The sequence below is a fragment of the Poecilia formosa genome, unplaced genomic scaffold, assembly GCF_000485575.1.
Source record: "Poecilia formosa unplaced genomic scaffold, Poecilia_formosa-5.1.2 Scaffold526, whole genome shotgun sequence".
Lineage (NCBI taxonomy): Eukaryota > Metazoa > Chordata > Actinopteri > Cyprinodontiformes > Poeciliidae > Poecilia > Poecilia formosa.
The window spans coordinates 245,940-267,397 of record NW_006800465.1 but is presented as its reverse complement, the minus strand read 5'-3'; the positions used below and the strand labels follow the sequence as shown (position 1 = coordinate 267,397).

At 36.7% G+C, this 21,458-nt stretch overlaps 1 protein-coding gene across 1 annotated transcript in view; it reads right to left on the bottom strand.

The window, feature by feature from the left end:
* The window catches only part of LOC103129229 (cation-independent mannose-6-phosphate receptor), a 40,252-nt gene extending 20,701 nt beyond the window's left edge, over positions 1-19,551 (bottom strand). The window contains exons 1-17 of the mRNA XM_007540244.2: positions 19,292-19,551; positions 17,702-17,841; positions 11,993-12,111; positions 9,791-9,889; positions 8,675-8,810; positions 7,394-7,505; positions 7,118-7,226; positions 5,967-6,126; positions 4,691-4,880; positions 3,807-3,910; positions 3,481-3,645; positions 2,835-2,978; positions 1,795-1,947; positions 1,552-1,689; positions 513-663; positions 270-438; positions 81-196 (exon numbers count right to left, since the gene is read on the bottom strand). Of these exons, the coding sequence (XP_007540306.1) occupies positions 81-196; positions 270-438; positions 513-663; positions 1,552-1,689; positions 1,795-1,947; positions 2,835-2,978; positions 3,481-3,645; positions 3,807-3,910; positions 4,691-4,880; positions 5,967-6,126; positions 7,118-7,226; positions 7,394-7,505; positions 8,675-8,810; positions 9,791-9,889; positions 11,993-12,111; positions 17,702-17,841; positions 19,292-19,428 (2,342 nt within the window). The 5' untranslated portion in view covers positions 19,429-19,551. The remainder of the gene's footprint in view (positions 1-80; positions 197-269; positions 439-512; positions 664-1,551; positions 1,690-1,794; positions 1,948-2,834; positions 2,979-3,480; positions 3,646-3,806; positions 3,911-4,690; positions 4,881-5,966; positions 6,127-7,117; positions 7,227-7,393; positions 7,506-8,674; positions 8,811-9,790; positions 9,890-11,992; positions 12,112-17,701; positions 17,842-19,291) is intronic.
* Positions 19,552-21,458: the final 1,907 nt, after the last annotated feature.

The following is a 21,458-nucleotide window of genomic DNA, read 5'->3' as shown; positions in this document are numbered from 1 at the left end:
TTCCCAACACTAAAGAAAAAACCCAACAAATGTTGTGCTGTAATTAATGCTAACTTTACATTTAAAAACAAAAGCGTTACCTGGACAGGTCATACTGGTCCAGCGTGATGGGATCCGTCACCAAACACTCGTGAGGTCGCTGAGGACAGGCGTAGGATGTGTACCAGCGGAAGTTATAGGTGAAGTTATCTTCCACCTGCATTCAGACAGTGTGAATCAACAACATGCAGAAAGAGTTTGAAGGACGTCAGAAGAAGGAGGAATTTTACCTGGAACTCTGGGCTTCCTGCTCCTGCCTCGGGGTCGCACAGGAAGGAGATGAGTGTGGATCTGAGGGTGTGGTTCGCGTTGTTGTACTGGGAGCCTTTGCTGTAGGTCAACTGGATCAGGCCGTCGTAGTAGGACAGGAGGGAGTTCGCCTCCCCGAGACTCCAGGAGCTGAAAGCAGGAACAGATGGGAGTTAATCCTGGAGGTTTGGATTGAGTGCAGAGATTTGGAGGTGGAGGTTCACCTCTGTTCCACTTGGCACGCTCCGGCCTTCTCAGGACACGCGGCGGCTTTGACTGGACCGCAGACGTTGATGTAGTAGTCGTATCCGCCGCTGGTCATGTTGTAGTAGCCGCCGTTGGGTTTGGTGAGAGGAGACAAGTCGAAGGAGAAACCTGTGGATGCAGTTGGAGAGAGGAGGATTAAAAACTGAAGGAGGAATAAAGGAAACTTGAACCAGGTCAGGTTTTATTAGTATGGAATGAAAGTAAAATATCCAAAACACAATGTCCAGATTAAAGAAATCTCCATAAATCGCATTTTTAACGATACAGGTTGCAAAGCATCTTTTATTCATGTTTTTCTTTGCATATTCTTCCTTTTTTTAAATGAACAAATAAATTGAAAATTAAATGAAGCGTATATAAATGTAAATAATTCTCCTTGTGGAAACTGAGATAATTCACATCATTTTTAAGCGAATTTGAACAATATTGACATTCTGAGTTGAAAGGGGCATTATCACCAGTAGGTGGTGGTAATCCACACCAAATAGCTTCTTCCTGAGTTAATAACTGCAAGAAGAAGACTATAATAACTTCACATCAAAGTGCTTCTTCTGTGATAATAAACGTGATGCGGCGCGCTGCTCCCAGCAGCCACTGGCTGGGGGATCCAATTAATTCACAAGGTTCACAAATTGATATTTTATTGAAAAAACTTTTCTCTGGCACCAATGAAGCAACATATTTATCCTCCCCTTGTTTCTCTTTTTGGATTATAAATAAGCAGCTAATAAATGATGCCGTCATCTAAAATTTCTGAGAATTAGCCTAAAATTCCTGGAGTCTTTTCAACTTAAACACTAACTGGTTGAAGAATAATGAGGCTCCAGACTATAAAAAAAAGCCAAATATGTAAAAATCCCTTTTAGATCATTTTTGATTTCCGATGAAGCTGATTGAGGAAACAAAGGCAGCCAAAATAAAAAGCTAAATATGTTTTTGTTTCTCATGCTGGGGTAGTTTAGCATGAACTATTGGAGACGTGTGTTGGTGCCGTACCAGCCTGGGGATCCTCCACCATGCAGTTGTGTCCTTTTGTTTTGGACAAGACGCAGGCAGCAGCGGTGTACCACTCCACCTCATAAAGACATTTATCAGGGGAAACGCTGCGAAGCATGGGAGGTCTCTCAAGATGGCCTGCAGGACGTGCAGGAAGGAGGAAAAAGAAGGTTATCGAATTAAAAAAAGATGCTAAAGAAACAAACAGAGAATATGGCAGTGAAATCCTGTGGTGTATTTCACCTGGTTTGCATTTGAGAGTCAGTATAGTTTGGGTCGTCTTCCTGTTTCCACAAGGCGCCCCTTCAGTGTACATCAGTCTGATGTCACTTCCCTGTTTAGTGATCCGGGGAGGAGAGAGGAAGCTGCCCAGGTTGATGGTTTTATTATTTTTATCTGAATCATAAAGAAACAAAGAGATGATTGAATAAATGACCCGTCATATGCAGCATAAATTATAATGATACACTGCAAAAACGCAATATCTTACCAACTATCTTTGGTCTAGTTTCTAGTGCAAATATCTTGGTACACTTGAAATAAGACAAAACTAGCTTAGAAGTAACATTTCAGCAAGAAATGGGAGCTTGTTTTAAGTCAATAATTCCTTAATATTGATGAAAAGGTTCCAGTTCCACCAGCAGATTATTTCACTTATAACATGGGAAGTATTATTTTTCAGGCATCTAGTAATTTCATAGCACAATCAAGTCACCTAAAAATGCTGCATCAAATGTGACTTAAGACATTTGACTCCGTAGTTTAATGCCTTGAAATTGGGCTTCTGTCTCTTTAAAACTCTGCATTCATGAAGTCATCACAACATGGCTCCTCCATTAACCCTTTAACAACGTTTTTACCAGCTTTGCTCTGAGAAGTAGCTCCTACAATGAGCTCAGCAGTTGCGTAGCTGCTAATTGCTGCTGGCTAGTCTGAAGGAGCTGAGTGAGGGAGCGCTGGTCTGGGAAACTGCAGCTCAGAGGAGGAGCTGCGCCTCGAAGGCGGGGCTAAGTCCACACAGGCGTTTTGCACAGCTGAATGGTTACCATGGAGACTAAAGCATTTCTCAAACATGCATGAAATAATCAAGGCAACACTCCAGGTTTGTTTTTGATGAGGGAATAACATTATAACATGATGTGAATCTCAGAATCGGCACTCTGAGATCTCTTATGTTGCTGAAAAGTTACTTGTACTGAGATATTTACAGTGGAAACCAAAATCACTTGTAAAGATTTTGTGCTTTTGCAGTGTAATATTTAGGATTCCTGTGGACGTCTTACCCACAGCGCAGAAGGAGGCGTCATCTGGGCAGCCGGCAGCTCCTCCTCTCCTCAGGACTTTGTGGCAGATGTTCAGGAAGTAATGCGTGTCCGGTTTGGTGGCTCGGCCGTCCACTACCACCCAGTTCTCACCGTCCATCGACTCTGAAGCAGAACAGAGAAAAAGACAAAAGATCAAAACAAACATGAATGGTTCCAGGTTTCTCAAAGTTCTTTTTAGTTCAGAACTATGAAGCGATGAATTTGTTTTTTTCCCCATCAACGGACTCCTTGGGTTTCCATGATTCTGAGAGATGTCAGCGTGCCTAGAGCGGCCATCTTGTTTGGACTTTGAATTCAAGTCAACTCTATGATGGAATATTAGAGACGAGCTACGACTTTGTGGAATATTGTCTCTGGAAATTGAGCTGTTAGCATGTTAGCTGTCACACAGCAACAGTTTCCAGTCAGAAGCGTCTTCAGATTTGTTGCAGCACCGACTGCTAGTGGATCACCGTCCACAGAAATACTTGGATGACATCAAATGAAATAATACTAAAATAGCGAAAATTATTTAAAAACTCAGTGGAAGGATTAATTGAGGAAAAATAATTGCTGGTTGGATTAATCAGAGGCGGATTTAAATAAGATATAAGGAGGAACTCACCGGGATATCTCGTAAGGCGTGAGAGGTCGTAGTGTTTCCTGCCGTCTCTGACCTGACACAGCAGGTCCTCCTTCTCCTTGACGCAGGCGAACGCCGTGTCCCAGTTAAAGTAATACGTACAGTCCGTCTCCCCGGCGAAAACCGGACTCCCATGTCCGTTGTTTGCTGTAAAACACAAAGAGAAAAAAATTTAATCACTTTATGACATGATTTGTCATTCACCTTGAACTGCACCTTGTTTTCTGATCAGTTTTAAAGCTATAAAAGCAGTAAATGCTCAAGAAATGTGATCATGTTACAGAAATATTCAAAAATGTCCAACTCACCTGCGGTTTTGTTGCACTGGAAGTTGATGATGGTCATCCTCTGGAAGCCAGAGGAGCATTTATCTCCACCTGGATAAATCAGACTGAGGTCTCCATCTGAATACCTGCAGAGGAGAAAATAACAGTTTAATGAATATTAACTGAGTACAAAACATTTAGATTCTGCAGATTCATTAAAGCTGTTGCACCTTTTTATTTTCATACAAATCCAATTCTCAGGTTTTTCAAATTCAGGCCAGAGTTTCCTCTTAATTTCTGATGAAACATCAGATTGTGACAAGTTTACAGGCCACATGTATTTAAAAAGCAAACCTGAAGCTATCAAAGGTACCGATGGATATTTTATTACTTATAATTTGGGCTGAGCGGTAAATAAATCTTATTGATTAATCAAATTGCATTGTTTTATTGAAAAATCTGTATTTTTTTCACCAAAACAATGATTGGGTTTTGAGAGTTCAGAGTGATGTTAGATGTTTTCTGTATCATTTTTGTTGTTGTCGTTGCTCTACTTTAATTTTTTCTTTTTTAGGAAAAATGTGAGGGGAAAAATAGTTTTAATGTTTTTTTTAATTAGATATTTTGTTTTTAAGCCATATTGCCCACTTATGATCAATAATATAGACAATAATATCAATCAAGTTTAAATTTATAGCACATTTCAAGTCAGTTCAAAGTATTATACATCGTGAAAACAAAAACATCATAAACCTGTCAGGAATTGTATTTTATCAAATAATAAACATTTGGTTCTCTGTAGAAAACTTTAACATTTAATCAGATATGAAACATTAAGTGTCACATTATGAATAAATAAGCTGAGATTATATCTATATTTGATTAAATCTAAAGAGCAGAAACCGGCACACAGAGACAAACATTACCGTAGCGTCTGGTTCTGGAACCTTCCGGCCACTTTAGAGCTGCTTCCGGACTTCTTCACCTGGCAGGACGAGGCCGAATGGTCGCTGCCACACACATCAATGAAGACGCTCCCACACACGTTCAGGTAGTACAGGTAGCTCTCAGAGGCTTCACCGGACGGAGACGGGACGAAGTAGGGCCCCTCTGAGGCTGAACGCACAAAACCAACAACATGTCTGCAAAACTCATGAAAAAAGATGATCTGACTGGGTTTATATTGGTGTTAAAATATAAATATATATACGTTTGTTTGAAAACTACATAGAAATTATAATTTTTATGAGCTGAAATGATTTAAAGTTTCTTTTTGCATTGCTTTTTTCAGAAAGTCAACAAGATTTTTTAAAATTGTTTAATGTTAAAAAACATTAAAATTAATTCATTTCCAGGCTTCATTCAAGCACATTTCAATCTGCTTCTATGCTTTTTTAAATGATTTTATTTCTTTTTTGTGCATCTGTGCTATACATTGTTTTTTATTTTTGCAAAAGAAAACTGCTGTCAAAGATGCAACATTTGGGTTTGAAATTCAGACATTTTGATTGAAACCGTTTCTAAACACCTGAGGCTTTGTCATTAAAAATTAAGTTACCAGCTGAAAGAATCACCTTTTAGTTTTAATTTAAATAAACAGATTTTAAATAAATTTAGCTTATTTTAATCAATAAATTGAATAAATGACAAAATGACATAAAAACAGGAAGCTTAAGAATAAAGATATCATTTAAATGAGAATTTAAAAGACTGTTTTGAGCCAAAAGCTACAACATCTGATCTGAGTTTGATTTTATAAACTGAGAAAAACATTTTTTAGTTAGTAATACTGGACAAAAATACCATACATTTATCCAACAATCAATTGATTACAGATCGAAAACAATCAGATTTCATTAAGCGCTTCGAAGCTCAAACCATTTTTGGTGTAAAGATGCATCATAACAGCAGGTTTGCCTCCATATTCTCAAAGATATTTACATTTCCAGACACCCAGATGTTTTAAAATAAAAATAAAAATAAAACTTTTCGTTGGTGAAACAGATCGATGGAATGTCTCTATATCCATTTATCCTTAAAAAATAAATTCAGAGTTTTTATGGTTTTTCAATTTGTACCTGCAGATCATTTTCTCTTTAGTGATCATCGTTGCATGGATGTTCATATTGATATATTGTAAATTTAAACTGGTGCATTTGAATAATAAAACATGGGATTAAAAAAGCTTGTGTTTAGACTTACTGCTGTGGGTGAGAGGTGAAAGGTCGATGGAGATGTCGTGCTGTTCGCTCGTCAGTTTGCAGGTGTGACTCTCCAGGTAGTCTCTGTGACAGGCGTACTCAGTCACCCACTCCACCTCGTAACGACAGTTTGACTCGGCCACCATCTTAGGGACGCTGCCCTGAAATGAGAACAATCAGGAGTTACCTGGCAGCAGAGGAGGGAAAAGTTCCCAAAAATGACACTCAAGTAAGAGTAAAAAGTATTTATCCAAGAAATTATTGGAGTAAAAAGGTATTGGTAAAAAGGCAACTAAACTTACTGAGTAACTGATCAGATTATGAATCATTTAATATTTAAAAATTACATCACATGGACCAAAATATTTATGTGGAAATATGGTATTTTACAGTTCACACTGCAAAAAAAGAGAATCTTAAATAATTTTAGTCTAGTTTTTGGTACAAATATCTTAGTACACTTGAAATAAGACAAACTAACTTCCAGGTAACTTTTCAGCAAGATATATGAGCCAGTAATTAATTAATGTTGATGAAAACGTCCTAATTCCAATGGCAGATTATTTCACTTATAACAAGACATTTTTCCAATTTTACAAGTGAAAAAAAATCTGCCAGTGAAACGAGTCGTTTCTCATCAATATTAATAAGTTATTGACATGAAACAAGCTCTTACATATCACTGAAACATTACCTGTAACTTAGTTTTGTGTTATTTTAAGTGTACTAAAATAACAGTTAATTTCTGCACTAGAAATTAAAACAAAAGTACTTGGTAAGATGTTTTTGTAGTGCATAATGAAAATAATTCATATAAGTCACAGTTACAAAACAACAAAATCAGGCAAAAGAAAATTTTCCAAATCAATTTCTTTCAGTATAAAACTTACGAAACTTTAACAAAAACTGCAGTGAAGTTACTTAGAGTAGGGAGAGTATTCAGAAATGTTACTCATGTAAGAGTAGCAACACTTCAGAATAAAGTTACACAAGTAAAAATACTCCTAAAACTAAGTTTTTTCCAAAACATTAGTACCCAGCTAATGCCTGGAAGCTGAAAAGCTAAATCTGAGAACCAGATGAGTCGATGGGTTAGCAGTGTTAGCAGCATTAGCAGCATTAGCAACATTAGCAGCTAGCTGTGGGACTTACGGGATGGCGGCTTGAAGGACAGATGAAAGTGATGTTGACAGTCGGCCTGTGTTCTCCACATCTCTCTGGAGGCGTCGACTCGGCGCTTAATTCATACTGTAACCTCAAACTGGACAGAAAATTACCCAAGAAATTTAATTCAGTGTTTTTTTAAGCCAAAAACAATTAAATTGATCAACTATCTCTAAAACTTTCTGAAAAAGCAGCACAGTGGAATCGTTTCATGTTCAGTTTTAACAACAAGCAGGAGAAGAGCTGCAGTGATGAGAGACTTGCCTGTCGCTGGACACGGCCTCCAGCGGCCGGCTGGGAGCCCCCATGCTGAAGGAGCCTTGTCCGGTGACGAGGCAGGCTGCAGAGCCCTCTGGACACGACTTATCTGCAATGTCTGCAGGACAGAACAGAAGAACTGAAGTCCTACAGAGACCTGCGATAAAAATCCTACCAGCCTCGTTAATGAAACTGATCAGTTCAGCATCAGACGGGGAAATTATTGTCTCTAAACAGGAAACTCCTGTGGCATAATTTCAAGACTAACAAAAGATAGACACATTAAAAATAAATGATTATAATATAAATGATTAATTAATAGTAATCTCAATATTGGGTTGTAATGATTAAGTAAATAAAAAAGTATAAGACAAACAAGCATAACATCAAACTTTCACTCAGTAAAAGAAGATAAGGAATTAAATCAAAGTACTATTTAGTGACAAAAATCTAACAATTTCAAAAGTTTATTAATATTTCTGAAATTTAAATTGAAGGTTTTCACTTGACCTACATCAGAGGGGAACATAATGAAATCCAAACCCTCAACTTCCCATGACAGGGCATTATAGATAGAAAAAATAAATAAATTTCCATCCGAAAAATCTCAGAAAATTTCAGAAAAAGTCAAAATTTCAGAGAATTTGCAATAAAAAAAAAACTCAGAAATTTTGAGGTTAGTCTCAGGAAGTTTCTAGTAAAAGGTTCTGAAACGTGTACAAATATTCTTTGAGTGTTTGACCAACACTAATAATGCCACTACTTTCAGCAGCCAACATTGACACTGATTTTTTTTCCTTTTTTTTAACAGAGAAACGTACAGATGAGGTTTAGGGCCACAGAAAAATGTAGATTTTTTTTTCCCATCAGAATTTCATCTTTAAACTTCTGAGATCAAAAGTCAGAATTCAGAGAAAAAAGTCTATTCTGAGAAAAGAAGTCACACTGTTAAGATTAAAGTCAGAATTCAGAGAAAGAAAAATCTGAATTTTTTCTTCTTCTTGTATGGCCCTAATGCTCTTCCGTAGAAACTGCTTTAAAAAGGCACGATCTTTCTAAATCTTTTTTTTTTTAAAGGTTTTATTGGCTCTGGTGGCCTTTATTTGATAGTTGATAGGAAAGTGAGTAATGACAGAAGGGGAAGACATGCGGCAAAGGTCACCAGGCTGGGAATCGAACCTGCGACAGCCGCGTCGAGGACTGGGGCCTCCATATGTGGGTTGTGCTTAACCCCTGCGCCACCACAGCACACCCCGATATTTCTAAATCTAATCAGTTTTCACTCACTCAGGCTTCGGCAGATGTTGATGTAAAAGTCTAAGTCGTCGTCGTTGCCGTCGTCGACCAGGTAACCGTCCTCCACCTGGATCAGAGGGTTCAGGTCGTGCTTCTTACCGTCTGAGTCGAACACGTAGCAGGGAACCTAAACACACAGCAGGAGCGTTAATACCCCACTCAACAGAAACACAAACAGGAACTGGATTTTACATTAACGCTACAGGGAGAAAACAGGTAGGATTATTTTAGTTTGATTATTCTGATGATTAATAGGATAAAAACATTGGTACATTTTGCAGATTTTTCATTCACTCACTTAAGCTTTTTATACAATGTTAAAAATACATAAGAATCAAAATATTTAAGAAAATAAACACTTTAAAGCCCAAAAAGCAATACTGCATTCCTTTAGCAAAGTCTTGATCATTTGTACAAATAATCAAGCTAAAAAAATACTACAACATGTGAAAAGCCCAGGCCTTTCTGCTTGATTTATCAATACAATGTAGGGCTGAAAAACAACAATCTGCAGATTGTTTTATTTTTTTAATAAACAGATCAATAGTTGGATAGTAAAACGTGCTTAATCTGACTTTTTTAACAGAATTTGAAGCAGGTGAAGCTAAAACAACCACTTGAGTTCTGGGTAGAACATATTTAATAACAAGGAAGTTTTTTTTTTAATCTTAAATACAAAATATTTATATTTTTGTACACGTTTGGCTTATTTACAGTTTTTTCTGCAAACTGCCTTTTTGAGTGCACGCTCCAGCTAACAATTAATCAATTACTAAATCAGTTGACGACTATTTCCATAATCAAGTCATCACAGTTAATCACGATTAATTGTTTGAGTGCTAACTGGTTGCAAATGTTGCGGTTACATCAGTGAACTTTTAACAGAAGTTCAAAAAAAAAAAGAAGTAATTTGTGACTGAAATGCAGCGTAAATTCATTTCACGGTGACAGCATGTGACCAGCTTCTGCTGCGCAGCACAAACAGCAGCGCTTCATGAGATGTGGAAGCTTCACTTTCTGTCAGCTGACTAATTGTTTCTGCAGAAAGATGCGGTTTCCTTTTCCACTCAGAAACCTACAAGCAGGACCTGCAGTCAGGACTCCTACCTCTTTGTGTGGTTTGAATTTGTCCTTCTTGCAGGCAGCGTAGGTCTTCCACTCAAAGTAATGAACACATTCAGACAGCGCCACGAACTCTGGGGTGCCCTGTTAGATAGAAGTGTGAAAAAAAACTGTTTCGTTATAAACAAGCAGAAAACAACGTAAAGGACATCGGCTTTTTACTGAGTGGGTGACTTTTCGGAAAAATTCATAAGTTTGCTGTGTGACCTAAAGTACACGGAGTTTATCTGCTTTTACTTATTAAGAAACATCTTTTGAGCTTTATTTTTTAATAAACTTTTTCTGTAGCTATAATTTCCAGGTAAATGTGAATATTTGAGCTCTGCAGCTCTTTGGTTGGATCCAAGCTCATCTTGACGTTTGCAAGGTTTGCCACAAACCTACCATCACAAACAAAAACACACAGTCTCCATTTTTTTCACTTCTGACACCAAAATCTTAGGTTTAGTATCGACTGATATCAAATACAGAAAAACAGCTGAATTGATTTAAAACGTTCCTTTTTTAAAAAACACATATGAATGTACTCACTTACAAACTTATTTGATAACTCTGTACCAGTACAGCTCACTTAAACACACCAATAGCTTCAGAAGCTTGGTCAAACATGCAAAAACAACTTTAATTTGTTCAATCAAAGAAGAATATCAGCAAATGCAAAATAATAAAGAAACATCATTGCATTGAAAAATTGTGCAGAATCAAACATTGAAGCCCAACAAGAAAATAAATAAATAAAATGTTGAGACGCTGAACTTGGCTAGAAAGTTTGCCAGCATAATCTTCTCTTTTTATCATTTCATTGTTCTTTTTTTTATTGAGTTTCATTTCTTGTCAGACATAATGAACCTGCTAAGCCCCTCTTCTTCAGAAACAGAACCGATCTCATTGTGACTCGACAGGAAATGACATCACTACCAAAGCTACGGCAACTCTCCGTCTCTCTTTCACTCACACTCACACACTCACACACACACACACACACACACAAGACCGCAGAACAGCACACACCCTCAGAATTAAAGTGATCAGATCCAAATCAGCAGACACATGCTGCTCTGCATTCATTCTATACAGAATATATACGGTCTGGAATTTGCAGGAAGAAAGAGAAAAATTACATTGTATGATTTTTAAATAATTTGCATTTTGAAGCCTGGAATAAGTGATCGATTTCATGGAGAAAAAGAAAAAACATTTTGTACAGAAACTAACAAAAAAACGTGGCAAATTCAGATTTTGCACGTTTTTGTTCTTCTATTTTGGTTTCTGCGGCTTCTAAAAACACTTATTTGGCAATAACTTATGTTTTTTTGTGTGTGAAATTTAAAAAAAACTGATTGTAACGTCACAAATCATCAGGCAATGCGCCGTTATCTAGCAACTTCAGCAAAGCCTAGCCCGTTACCTAGCAACCCAGATGGAGCTCCAGCATGTTTGGTCAGCTGGTTTTCCCACTGTATGCTCTGTACAGTGGCTGCTGTACAACAGAAAAACAAATGTTTTTCTGTTGACTGAGCATCTAGAATTCCCTTGTTGGTTGTGCGGGAGGCCCCACTTTTGCTTTTCAAAGATGTACGGATGTATAATTGTGCGTGTTTGCTGCCATTTTCATGTGCAAACGTTGAGATGGAGGCGTAATATAATAATCCAACAGATTATATGGATTTAAAGTGCAACAGCTCAAATTAGGAAATGAGCAGCGAATAAAGTCTCATTATCTAAGAATGTTTTTGTGCAAAAAATTTAACGAACATGTTTTGCATAGCCAATAGGAAGAGTAGGTCACCTTTAAAGTGTTTTTACACCCCAAAAATTAAAATTACTATAATCTTTAAAGGCAAAATGTTACATTTTTATCTTTTTTATCTAATTTTGCTAACCTAACCTGTTCAAGGACGCATAATAAGGTTCCCTTTAAACTGAAATGCTGCAGAATTTGTGTTTGCATATTTGTAGACGTATTAAAACACATGCAAGGATTTTCTTTGGGCTGCCAGAACAAAACAGCTGCGCAGAGCAGGTGTTTGCTGACGTCAGGGAACAGACGAGAATAAAACACAATACCAATCAGTCACTTCCAGGTATCCTGATTATTAAACATCTCCTGTTCAGGGAGAGGCCGGTCGCCGTCGGGCCGGTCCCCGTCGGGCCGGTCCCAGTCGGGCCGGTCGCCGTGGGTCTTACCATGGTTTTCCCACACTGGAAGTCGATGCTGGTCTGAACCGGGTTGGTTCCTCCGGGGCAGGTGTTGGTGGTGTTGTAATCCAGCACGGTGCCGGAGAGCTTCTGCAGGGAAAGGTCACCTGCAGAGTAAATGAGGAAAGGGTCAGAACGCTGTTTTATCTGCTGAAATCATTCATTTTCCCATTAGTTTTTTATCTCCAAGCAGACAGTTTGACAGATTAATGTCTCAAACTCCCAACCTCCACGTTTATTTTGACTGCAGGGTCAGTTTTCATTTTTCATGTCAATACTCGACCGGAAAGGAAAAACTGCCTGCTGTGGGAAAAGCTCAGCGCTGCCTGGATCTGAGTTTTAAAAACTGGCAGCAGGCCAGGGATTAAAAAAAAATAAATATATTTGATATTTATTGGCTGCAAAGAATTTACAGACTGGTAAAAAGAAACCTGGAACACCTGAGCTTCATATGAGAGAAACCAAATGTTTTTCCTTGTGATTGAGTGAATATTTTCAGTGATTTTATGCGTTTATGTTTGTGTGAACTCTGGGTCAAGATAGGCTGCTATCACAAGACAACAATCAAAGCAATGTAACCGAGCAACCAGATGACCGACAAACCTACAAACTACAGGAGATAAGGAAGAGCAGTCGGCCTCTGCACGGAGAATCTGAAACCTAATTTAGCAACCTACCATATGTTATTATTAATATGTAACAATTTCAGGCATTTTTTAATATTCTGGTATCAGTTCAGTAAGAAAAACTGGACCTTTATTGCTTTATTTTAAAAGATTGTAATGAATTTAATATTTCCACATTGTTAATATCTAACTTTGCTGACATTCTTCTGTTACATTCTGGACCTAAATTCAATCAGTCAAGTTTATTGGTGTAGATTAGAACATTTCAGCAACCAGGCAGATCAAAGTGCTTTACATGATAAAAAAATAAAATAAAATGTGAACACAAATATTTCATAATGTCCAAGCTGAATAATTATAGTGATGAAGTAAAATTGTTTAATATTTGAATGCAAACAGAATTATTTTGTAAGAAAGATTGAATTAAAAATACACCAAAAAACTACATCCTTTGCAGAAAACGAGGAAGATGCAACAAGATCACATCTAATGTGGAAGAAACACGACGCAAAAGTGATTAAAAGGTAAACAGAAAACCAGCTGGGAGAAATGAAATCATTTCCTATTCAGCCTGTTTGTTTTTGGAACGTTTTCTTTTTTAAAGCACAGCTACAGAAAAGGTTGCAACACGTTTTACAGAAACTGTTTGGCATGTTTCGACCTGAGGGTATAAAACATGTAGCTTAAAGTCTCTGTGTGGATTTTACTTCCCTGAGTTCTGAGAAAAGTCACGTGCTTCCTTGAACTCACTGTTAGTTTAACTTCTCTAATTTAGCCTTTGGAATACAATGAGTCAGATAATTTAGCGGCTAATCATAGTAAAGTGCTGAGCAGATAAAGCCTCAAGCTAGCAGCGCCGTGTCTGTGTGAGCTGCTGATGCGTTCAGGGGTCATGTGAGAAGTCAGTCACAATTATTTAACTCCAAATCATCTGACCTCTCTGCTGCTTGGTCACCACTTACTCATTCTTCCTCTTTACATAAGAGCACTTCCTCAATGCACTAAAGTAAAGCTATAATAAAAACCAACAATTGCACAAGTTTTCACTTGTTTTTAAACGTGTGTTGTCTTTAAAGCTACACGGCTCCTTGTTGCAGCCGGGACTCTGATATCAGATATTCAACAAGGGGACTTTTGTGACCTCCGGCTGCAGGACAAGCTGTTTTAGCCTGAAATAACTCTGTCTGGCAGCCAAAGAGGTCAGCAGAAGAATAAAGGAAGTCTTAGCTGGCCTGAGAATGAGTGAGACATTAGCTACAGCTTTCTTATTTACATTTTTTTTTTAGCTCAGACATATTTTAAAGTCAGGCAAAGAAACACTAAATAAAAGAGATTAAATTTAAATAAATAAATAACTTTATGTATCCTAAAATTAAATGCTGTCATAACTAGCTTGGCCTGACACGATACATTTACAGGACGATAAATTGTCCCAGAAATTATTGCGATAAATGATAAAATTGGAGTTTCAATACCATTTTCAAATATAAAGAAAATAGCATAATAATACAAGATCAATCAACTTTAATTTAGTAAAGAACACTCCACACTGCAACTTTAAGATATTTTAAATATAAAAAAATAAAACTCAACAACCAAAAACAATAAATAAAAATGAAACAAAACAGAACTGAAACCAAAAAGATTAAACAAAACTTCCCTTCACAAAATATTCATCATCAGAATGGAAACCACCAAACTCATTTTAATTTGTCAACTCATAGACATTGTGGATGGAGTAGCTGTCAGTGTTGCAACTGCATCTGCAGAGGCCTCTGACTGAAGATTGTTGGTGAATGACAGTCTCATGACTAACAGCTCAATACCTGAGCAGCAGAGTTAATATTCCACAGAAACACACTCTGGATGACACAATCAGTTGTTAGCAATCTGCTACTCCAGCTCCTTTGCTTTTGCCGCTCCTCTTTAAATCTGACTGAATGGTTAGAAAACCAAGTGAAGAGGCAGCAGAGTGGGGGAAAGGATTTTTACTCATTATGCATCTGCATCCATGAAGCCTCCTTTCCAACTCCTCTGTGATTTGAGGTCGCAATTCAGGTGTTATTGGAGCTTTACAGATGCTAATTAGCTGCTCTCAGTTGTAAAACCTTGTTGCTATGGTTACACATTATAACAACTGTCTGAAAGTTAACAAAAAAAAAGGAGGAGCAAAAATCCTCCTAGCTGCACAGGCAGAGGGAATAATTATCCAAACACAAAACACCTAAAAAAAAATAAACAAATGTTTAGGAAAAGAACAAATGAGAACAAACGTAGCAGCGATGCTCCAACATGCTGCCACCATCAGCGCTGCAGTTCTAGAATAAAAAATAAATAGATTTGGATTAAGTTATCCAAACCTAACTGGCCCAGTGGGAAACAGTAAATGCCTCCTAAACTACAATTGTAGTAGTTTAGTAGTTTCACTCTTACTCAGAGTGAAACCAAAATGTAGTTCAGAGCGAAAACTGAATTAATTTTTCTAAATGGGTTCATTCATGCAACAGAAGGGGCGTAACATCCTCCTTTAGGAAGAAAGCAGGAAAAATTAAGTCAATAATTCCTGAAAACATACCAGTTCAACTAGCAGATTAATTTTCTTATAACAAGGGAACAATATCTTTTTGCAAGTAAAATAATCGGCCAGAGCAACTGAGTCTTTCATCAATATTAAGGAATTATTTAGTTAAAACAAGCTGCTGACAAACATGAGGAAGAGGAGGAGGAGGAAGAGGGACTCTGCCTGTTCAGCACAGAGATCAGATCTCTGATGAAGCACCAACAAACTGATCCATACAGCATCAGATCAATAGTTCAGTCAGCAATAAAACCTCCTGTTGTCGACAGCAAGACTGAAGAGCGCTGTGAGGTTGAGGCGGCATGAAAAACATAAAAACATCAGTTTTACATCAGTGAGGAGCACAGCATGAGAAAACGCTGAAGCGATCAAGATTAAGGAAGAGGATTAACTGCAAGGTTTTTATGCTAATATTATTCTAACAAAACTCCCATTTCATGTTTCCTGCATGTAAAAAGTAAAGATTTCTGCATTTCTGTGACATCAAATGAGAGTTTTTCTATGGGAAGATGAGAAATTTCTGAAACAAACAAAGCATCTGGGTATGAAATATCATCATAATATCATCATTAAAATCTATTTAAATTCAATTGTAAATCTGAATTTAAATATGTGAAACAGGTTGTGGTCAATAATTTATAGATTATATTAGAAGAATAACATTTTAATATTTTGAGAATAATGTTGTAATATAACAACTTTATTCTCATAACATTTTTTGTAGGATTTTATTCTTGTAATATTCTAACTTGTTTTTTCTTTCCTTGATGTGATCTCTGTTGTATCAACCATAATATTTTGGATAAAACAAAAACGAGAAGGTCGTCTTACATCTGCATTTTTTCATTAATCTATTGGCGTCTGTTAAGTTTCAGTCATTAAATAAAAACATTCAGGAACTCCTTAAACACTTAAAATTGTTTCAGTTTAAATAAAAAATACAGAAAAGTTTTAAAGTTTTAATATCAACTGATGTTTTACAGAACAATGCTTTGATATTTCGATTGAATTTTAATTGCCGTAATCTGTCTATATGATTGGAGTGAAGATATTTCTGGATATGAAGTGGAGCCGTTTCCTGTTTAATTATATTCATCTGAATTAAAACAACAGCTTCAATGACCAGTCAGAACACGGATCGATCTGGGTCAGATGTAAGGCAAACTTATCCGTCGTATAAATATGAAACTAGTCCTGCTTCATTCATCAACCCTGCTGTGAAGGAACCCTTTTCCTTTTCACTAACAAGGCTGTCATCTCGGTTTGCCTCGGGGGTGAATGACGGATCCTGACTCGATTAGCAGCTGTGACTCCTTTCAGGACATATCAGGCTTTATTTAGCAGAAACAGTAAAATCCTACTTAAAATAGGCCAGTAACGTCCAACTATCTGACGGTTTTTCACAAATACTGAACTTAAAATGTTATGAAATTCAAATAAAACTGCCAACTCAAGCAGATGCTTGGTGGTTCTAGACTTTGACTTCCTAACTGCAATACCTTTGCAGAGTTTAGGCAGTAATTAAAGTTCTGTTTTAAGTGAAACTTTGTTAAATTTAAGGTTTGAGTTTGATGAAAACATCTTTGAAAAAGAAAAATTTGACACATTTAAGACACTAAGTTGACATCAAGTTTTATTGTTGTATTTGCAAATTCAAGTTTTCATAAAGCAAATCTATGGAGAGCAAAGAGTGCCAAATTACAGCAAGTAACTTATGACAATTATTTAAATGTATCATTAATTTACTAAAGCTGGAATTAAATAGAGAAATTATTTATTAAATATAGAATTGATCAAATGTGTCAAGAAAACACTGTGGAGGAAGCTGCAACAGAGTGCGGACACTATTAACGTTGGTCCCGCCCACTGGCTAGCACAGGCTAACCCTTTCTAATCCCACCCACTGAGTTTTGATGGGCAAAGTTGACAGTTTAAATTAGGGCTGAAACGATTAATCAGATTAATCGATTATTAAAATAATAATCGATTAATCATCAACTGGAGAATACGCATTCAAAAAAGCCATTTGGTGAAAAAAAACCCTACATATTCAGAGCAGGAATTAAACCAAAACAGTACAAAAAATTACTTAAATAATCTATGGTTGCAGCCTTAGTTTAAATTCATTAATTATGTGCTACAGTTATAGAGTACGACATAATTTATTTAATAATGAAATAATTATGTCTAGTTTTTAAAATTAAATGAATAAATTTAATTGAGGCACATATAATTGCATATTTAATTCTGTATTTATTTATTTAAAAAATTAATGACATTTAATTATTTCATACGTCAATTATTTCTTGTAATTTGGCACACTTCACTCTCCATAAGAACATGGCTGAAGGGATATCTGACAAAGCTATGACCTAAATTAACCTCTGACCTACAACGTTCAACCAAATGCAGACACGTTTCATCGTAGTTCAGTCCGATATACCACCAAACAGAACCACAGCGCTTTCTTCCTCCTTACTGAACTGTACTCACCGACTGAGTGTTTGTCTTCGCCGCTGAGGCTTTGGGCGCAAACTGCAGTGCTGGACCCACAGCTGGTCGGTGGTGAAGACTCACAAAGCTTTATGGTGTATTTCACTTTGTTGTCCAGGTCTACAGCCTCCCATTTATAGCTGAAAGACAGATAAGACAGAGTTAATTAAGAAAGAATTGAAATCAATATTTAGTCCATAAAAATGTGAAGAAAACATCCAATTTCTTCAATAAAGTGTTCTGCAATTAAAACGGGATTGAGGTTAATTATGGATTTTTTTCTTTAGTAAAGTGACAAAACCAGGAAACAAACAGCAGCCAGTGTGAGCATTCAGGTAACTGGTTATCATTTCTGTCTTATTACTGAGTCAATATTTAGACAACAGCTGCACTAACAGAGCTCCAGTGAAGAAAAGCTAATATTTAGTCTCAGATGTGTTGCATCTTTTCTGCTGACTGCAATAAAAACACAACGCAAAAGCCTAAAAACGTCCCACGTTTCCCTTCAAAGTACTTCTGTAATCATTTTCAAAACTGACTTTTTAGTGATTTTATGTTAAATGTTTTACTATAGAGTAATTTACACTGATGGGAGGAACCAGCGTTTCATCTTTTCTAAACTAAATCTGAGTGCACTTTGCCACAGACACCTAATTTATTGTCACCATATGATAACATCTCTAAGAAAATACCACAATGTTAGCAATGCATACAGTTGTATTATTTATACCTGAACACAAACAATTTTTTAAATTTTACACATCTGAGCTTCGTGTTTGGCTCTTGAGCAAACAAATAAAGTGACACACATAAAAACATGCATTTTTTAATGTAAAAATAAACCATCTATTGCAATATTGTTTTTGCGTATTGTGTTGCAGCCATGAAAGTACATCAAACTTTCCAAATAATTTCCTGGCATGCGTCGCATCAAATCTGCACTTTGCATCCTGTGCAGGACCTTCTTGCTGCAAGGCAGCAGAGCTACTGTGCAGTTTGTCCGCCATCATGTCAATTAACGCAGGATGATCAGCACCTCTTGTGATGTCATCAACAAATACGCAAGAACAGAGTCAGAAGTTTAATATCGATTGATTTTCTATTTATATTTTCTGTATTAAAATGTCTATTAAATTAGGTTTTTCTAGATTTATAAATATCTGGAGAAAATATGGCAAAAGTAAATTTACTACCCAGGAACTACAGATTTAGCACTTTAAAATGTGCTCGGAAAATGTGGTCAATCTGTTCCATTCAGCTCCACCAGCACGCTTTTATCAGACAGCAGAGCTTCTGCGTCAACCTTCGCTGCCATCTCAACCCCTGGTGTCCAGTTTAACCGACTGAAAGCGGTACCGCCGAAGCTAAAAGTTGGTTCTGTTACGAAAACAAAGAGCTGCTTTTAGCTGGGGATAAATGTCAAAGGTGCTGCGATGCTAGCAGATGAACGAGTCTGGGGAAAAGCGATTTAGCGTTAGCTAACACACAGATAACCCGGTTTAAATGGCTAGCTGAGGGGTTTAACTAGGAAATAACGCTGTTTAATGCGTTGTAACGTCTGTCTGTTTCTGGAGGAGGTGTGCTTGTTACCTGCAGAGGTCCTGGTACCACAAGCTGCTGCGGACCTCTTCTGCTCCGGACCGAACCAAAAAACATCCCAAACCGATGCACAGCCACAGAGCCAGCCTCAGAGGCCGGCGTTGAGTCGGTTTATCCCGGAAAAACATGTTTCTATTCAGCTGGACCCCGAACGTGGAACTGAATTAAGACGACATGATACAGCAGAGTATCGGCTCTGAACCGAATCAGTAGGAAGTGACTGAATCACATGACAGGACGTCACATGACTCGGAGGGTGCTGACTGCAGAGGCGTTTGCGGGCAGTAGGAAAACTAATTTCCAATCCACTAAAAGCACAAATGTCACCATATCCACTTCCGCATGGCGTGTTGAGTAATTTTAGAATTAAAAATAGCATTCATAGATCGGTTAGTCCTCTTGTGTTGGTATTTGGCTAATATCTCTCATGGACATAACATGTTACAAATTGATTACAACTAGTTTGATTGACAGTAAAATCTATAAATAATGTAAACAATTAATGAGACCACTGGTCGTTAATGGTCCCATAAATAATTAGAAGAAAATATCACAATAGCTAAAAGTAAAATTAATAAAAACAACAATTCAAGTCTTATTATAACTACAAGTAATATTTAGACTAAGGTTTGTAAATAAAAACAAATAATTCAAATTGAAATGAGAAACATTTTCTCTATATTCAAACCCACGTACACATTACGCATCTTAAATAAGAGTTAAGTAAAACCCTTGAATAAAAAGAGATATGGTAGTAGATAGAATGGAAATAGATATTGAATCTATTTTCTTTACAGTAACTTTTTAATTGTGATTTTATTTTCGCCTTTTTATACTGAAATTAATATTGCAAATAGCATAAACAGCAGTGACAGTTTAAAAGAAGAAATATAACTTGGTTAAGTTCTTTAAAGTGCTCTATGGCTATGTGGGACAGTAACAAAGATCAACCGTATGAAACAAAAAATGCATTTGTTTCCAAATCAATGACTTTTGAAAGCTAAATAGGATTCAGGATTCTTGGCAGAAAACATGTTGTAAATCATAGCATAACTTTAAAATAATTTGACATTAAATTATAACAAAAAAAAAATCTAAAGTTTAGCCAGTATTTGCTGTTGTCTGTAGTTCCTGAATGCAGCATGAATGAAACTCGTTTATTAATGTACATTCATGGAAGGACTGCCTTATTTCACTCGGACCCTTTAAAACGCACTCTTAGCAGCAGATGAAGGCACATTTTTTAGAGGTTGACGCTTCTGAATGAACGCCACAACAGGTTGAGTTCTCTGCCGCCATCTAGCGGCTATCTTGTAGAAACACGCTGTACCAAATGGTATAGCTAGACTTTCTAAACAGCCTTGAATTTCTTTTTGTATTGGCATGTTATTGTCTCCATAGAGCAGCCAAAGTAGTTGGCTGCTCTATGGAACAAAACACTACAATCTACTTTTAAAAAATGTGTTCAGAAACATTACATCATTTCCTTTAAGTTTTAGTTGAAATTTTTGTTCTGCAAGAAAGGATTTACATGTTAGAGAAAACAATCTTTGTCTCAGAAGTGTTGTATACAGGCAGCTTATAACTCATGATGCTCTGAGTTATTTTGATTCACTTAAACAGTAAATTTTAATAAAACACACAATTTATAAGTTAAAAGCTAGAGTTAGCAAAAATTACCTATTTGTCATCTGGTTATGATGTGAAACAAAGAATGAGACTTAACACCCAACACACTAAAAAGACAAGCGATTACTAAGAAAGTAGACAATAAAATAGATCAAAACAGATGCAATTTCTTTAGTTTTGACAAGTGAATGAATAAATAACTGATCATGTCACTCAGATTCTTGACTGATTTATATAGTTATTCTCTACCTTTTTTATTAGCCTCTTAAAAAGGCTTGTTTTGTTTATTCAGGTTACATTTGTTTTATATTAAAATTCAATTTAAATATTTATAAAATATAACAGAGAAAGCATGTTTATATCTCTGCATATTTAAGAGCTTTATGCTTCAGCTTTTTGTTATTAAAAGCCTTCCAGGCGTCGTCATCAGATCTGCTTCTCGGGAACTGATGACTCTGACATGGTCCAGACAATTGATGCCGCATTTTGTGAGTAGGTGGAGCTCAAAGAACTGACAGCTTGTCAACAA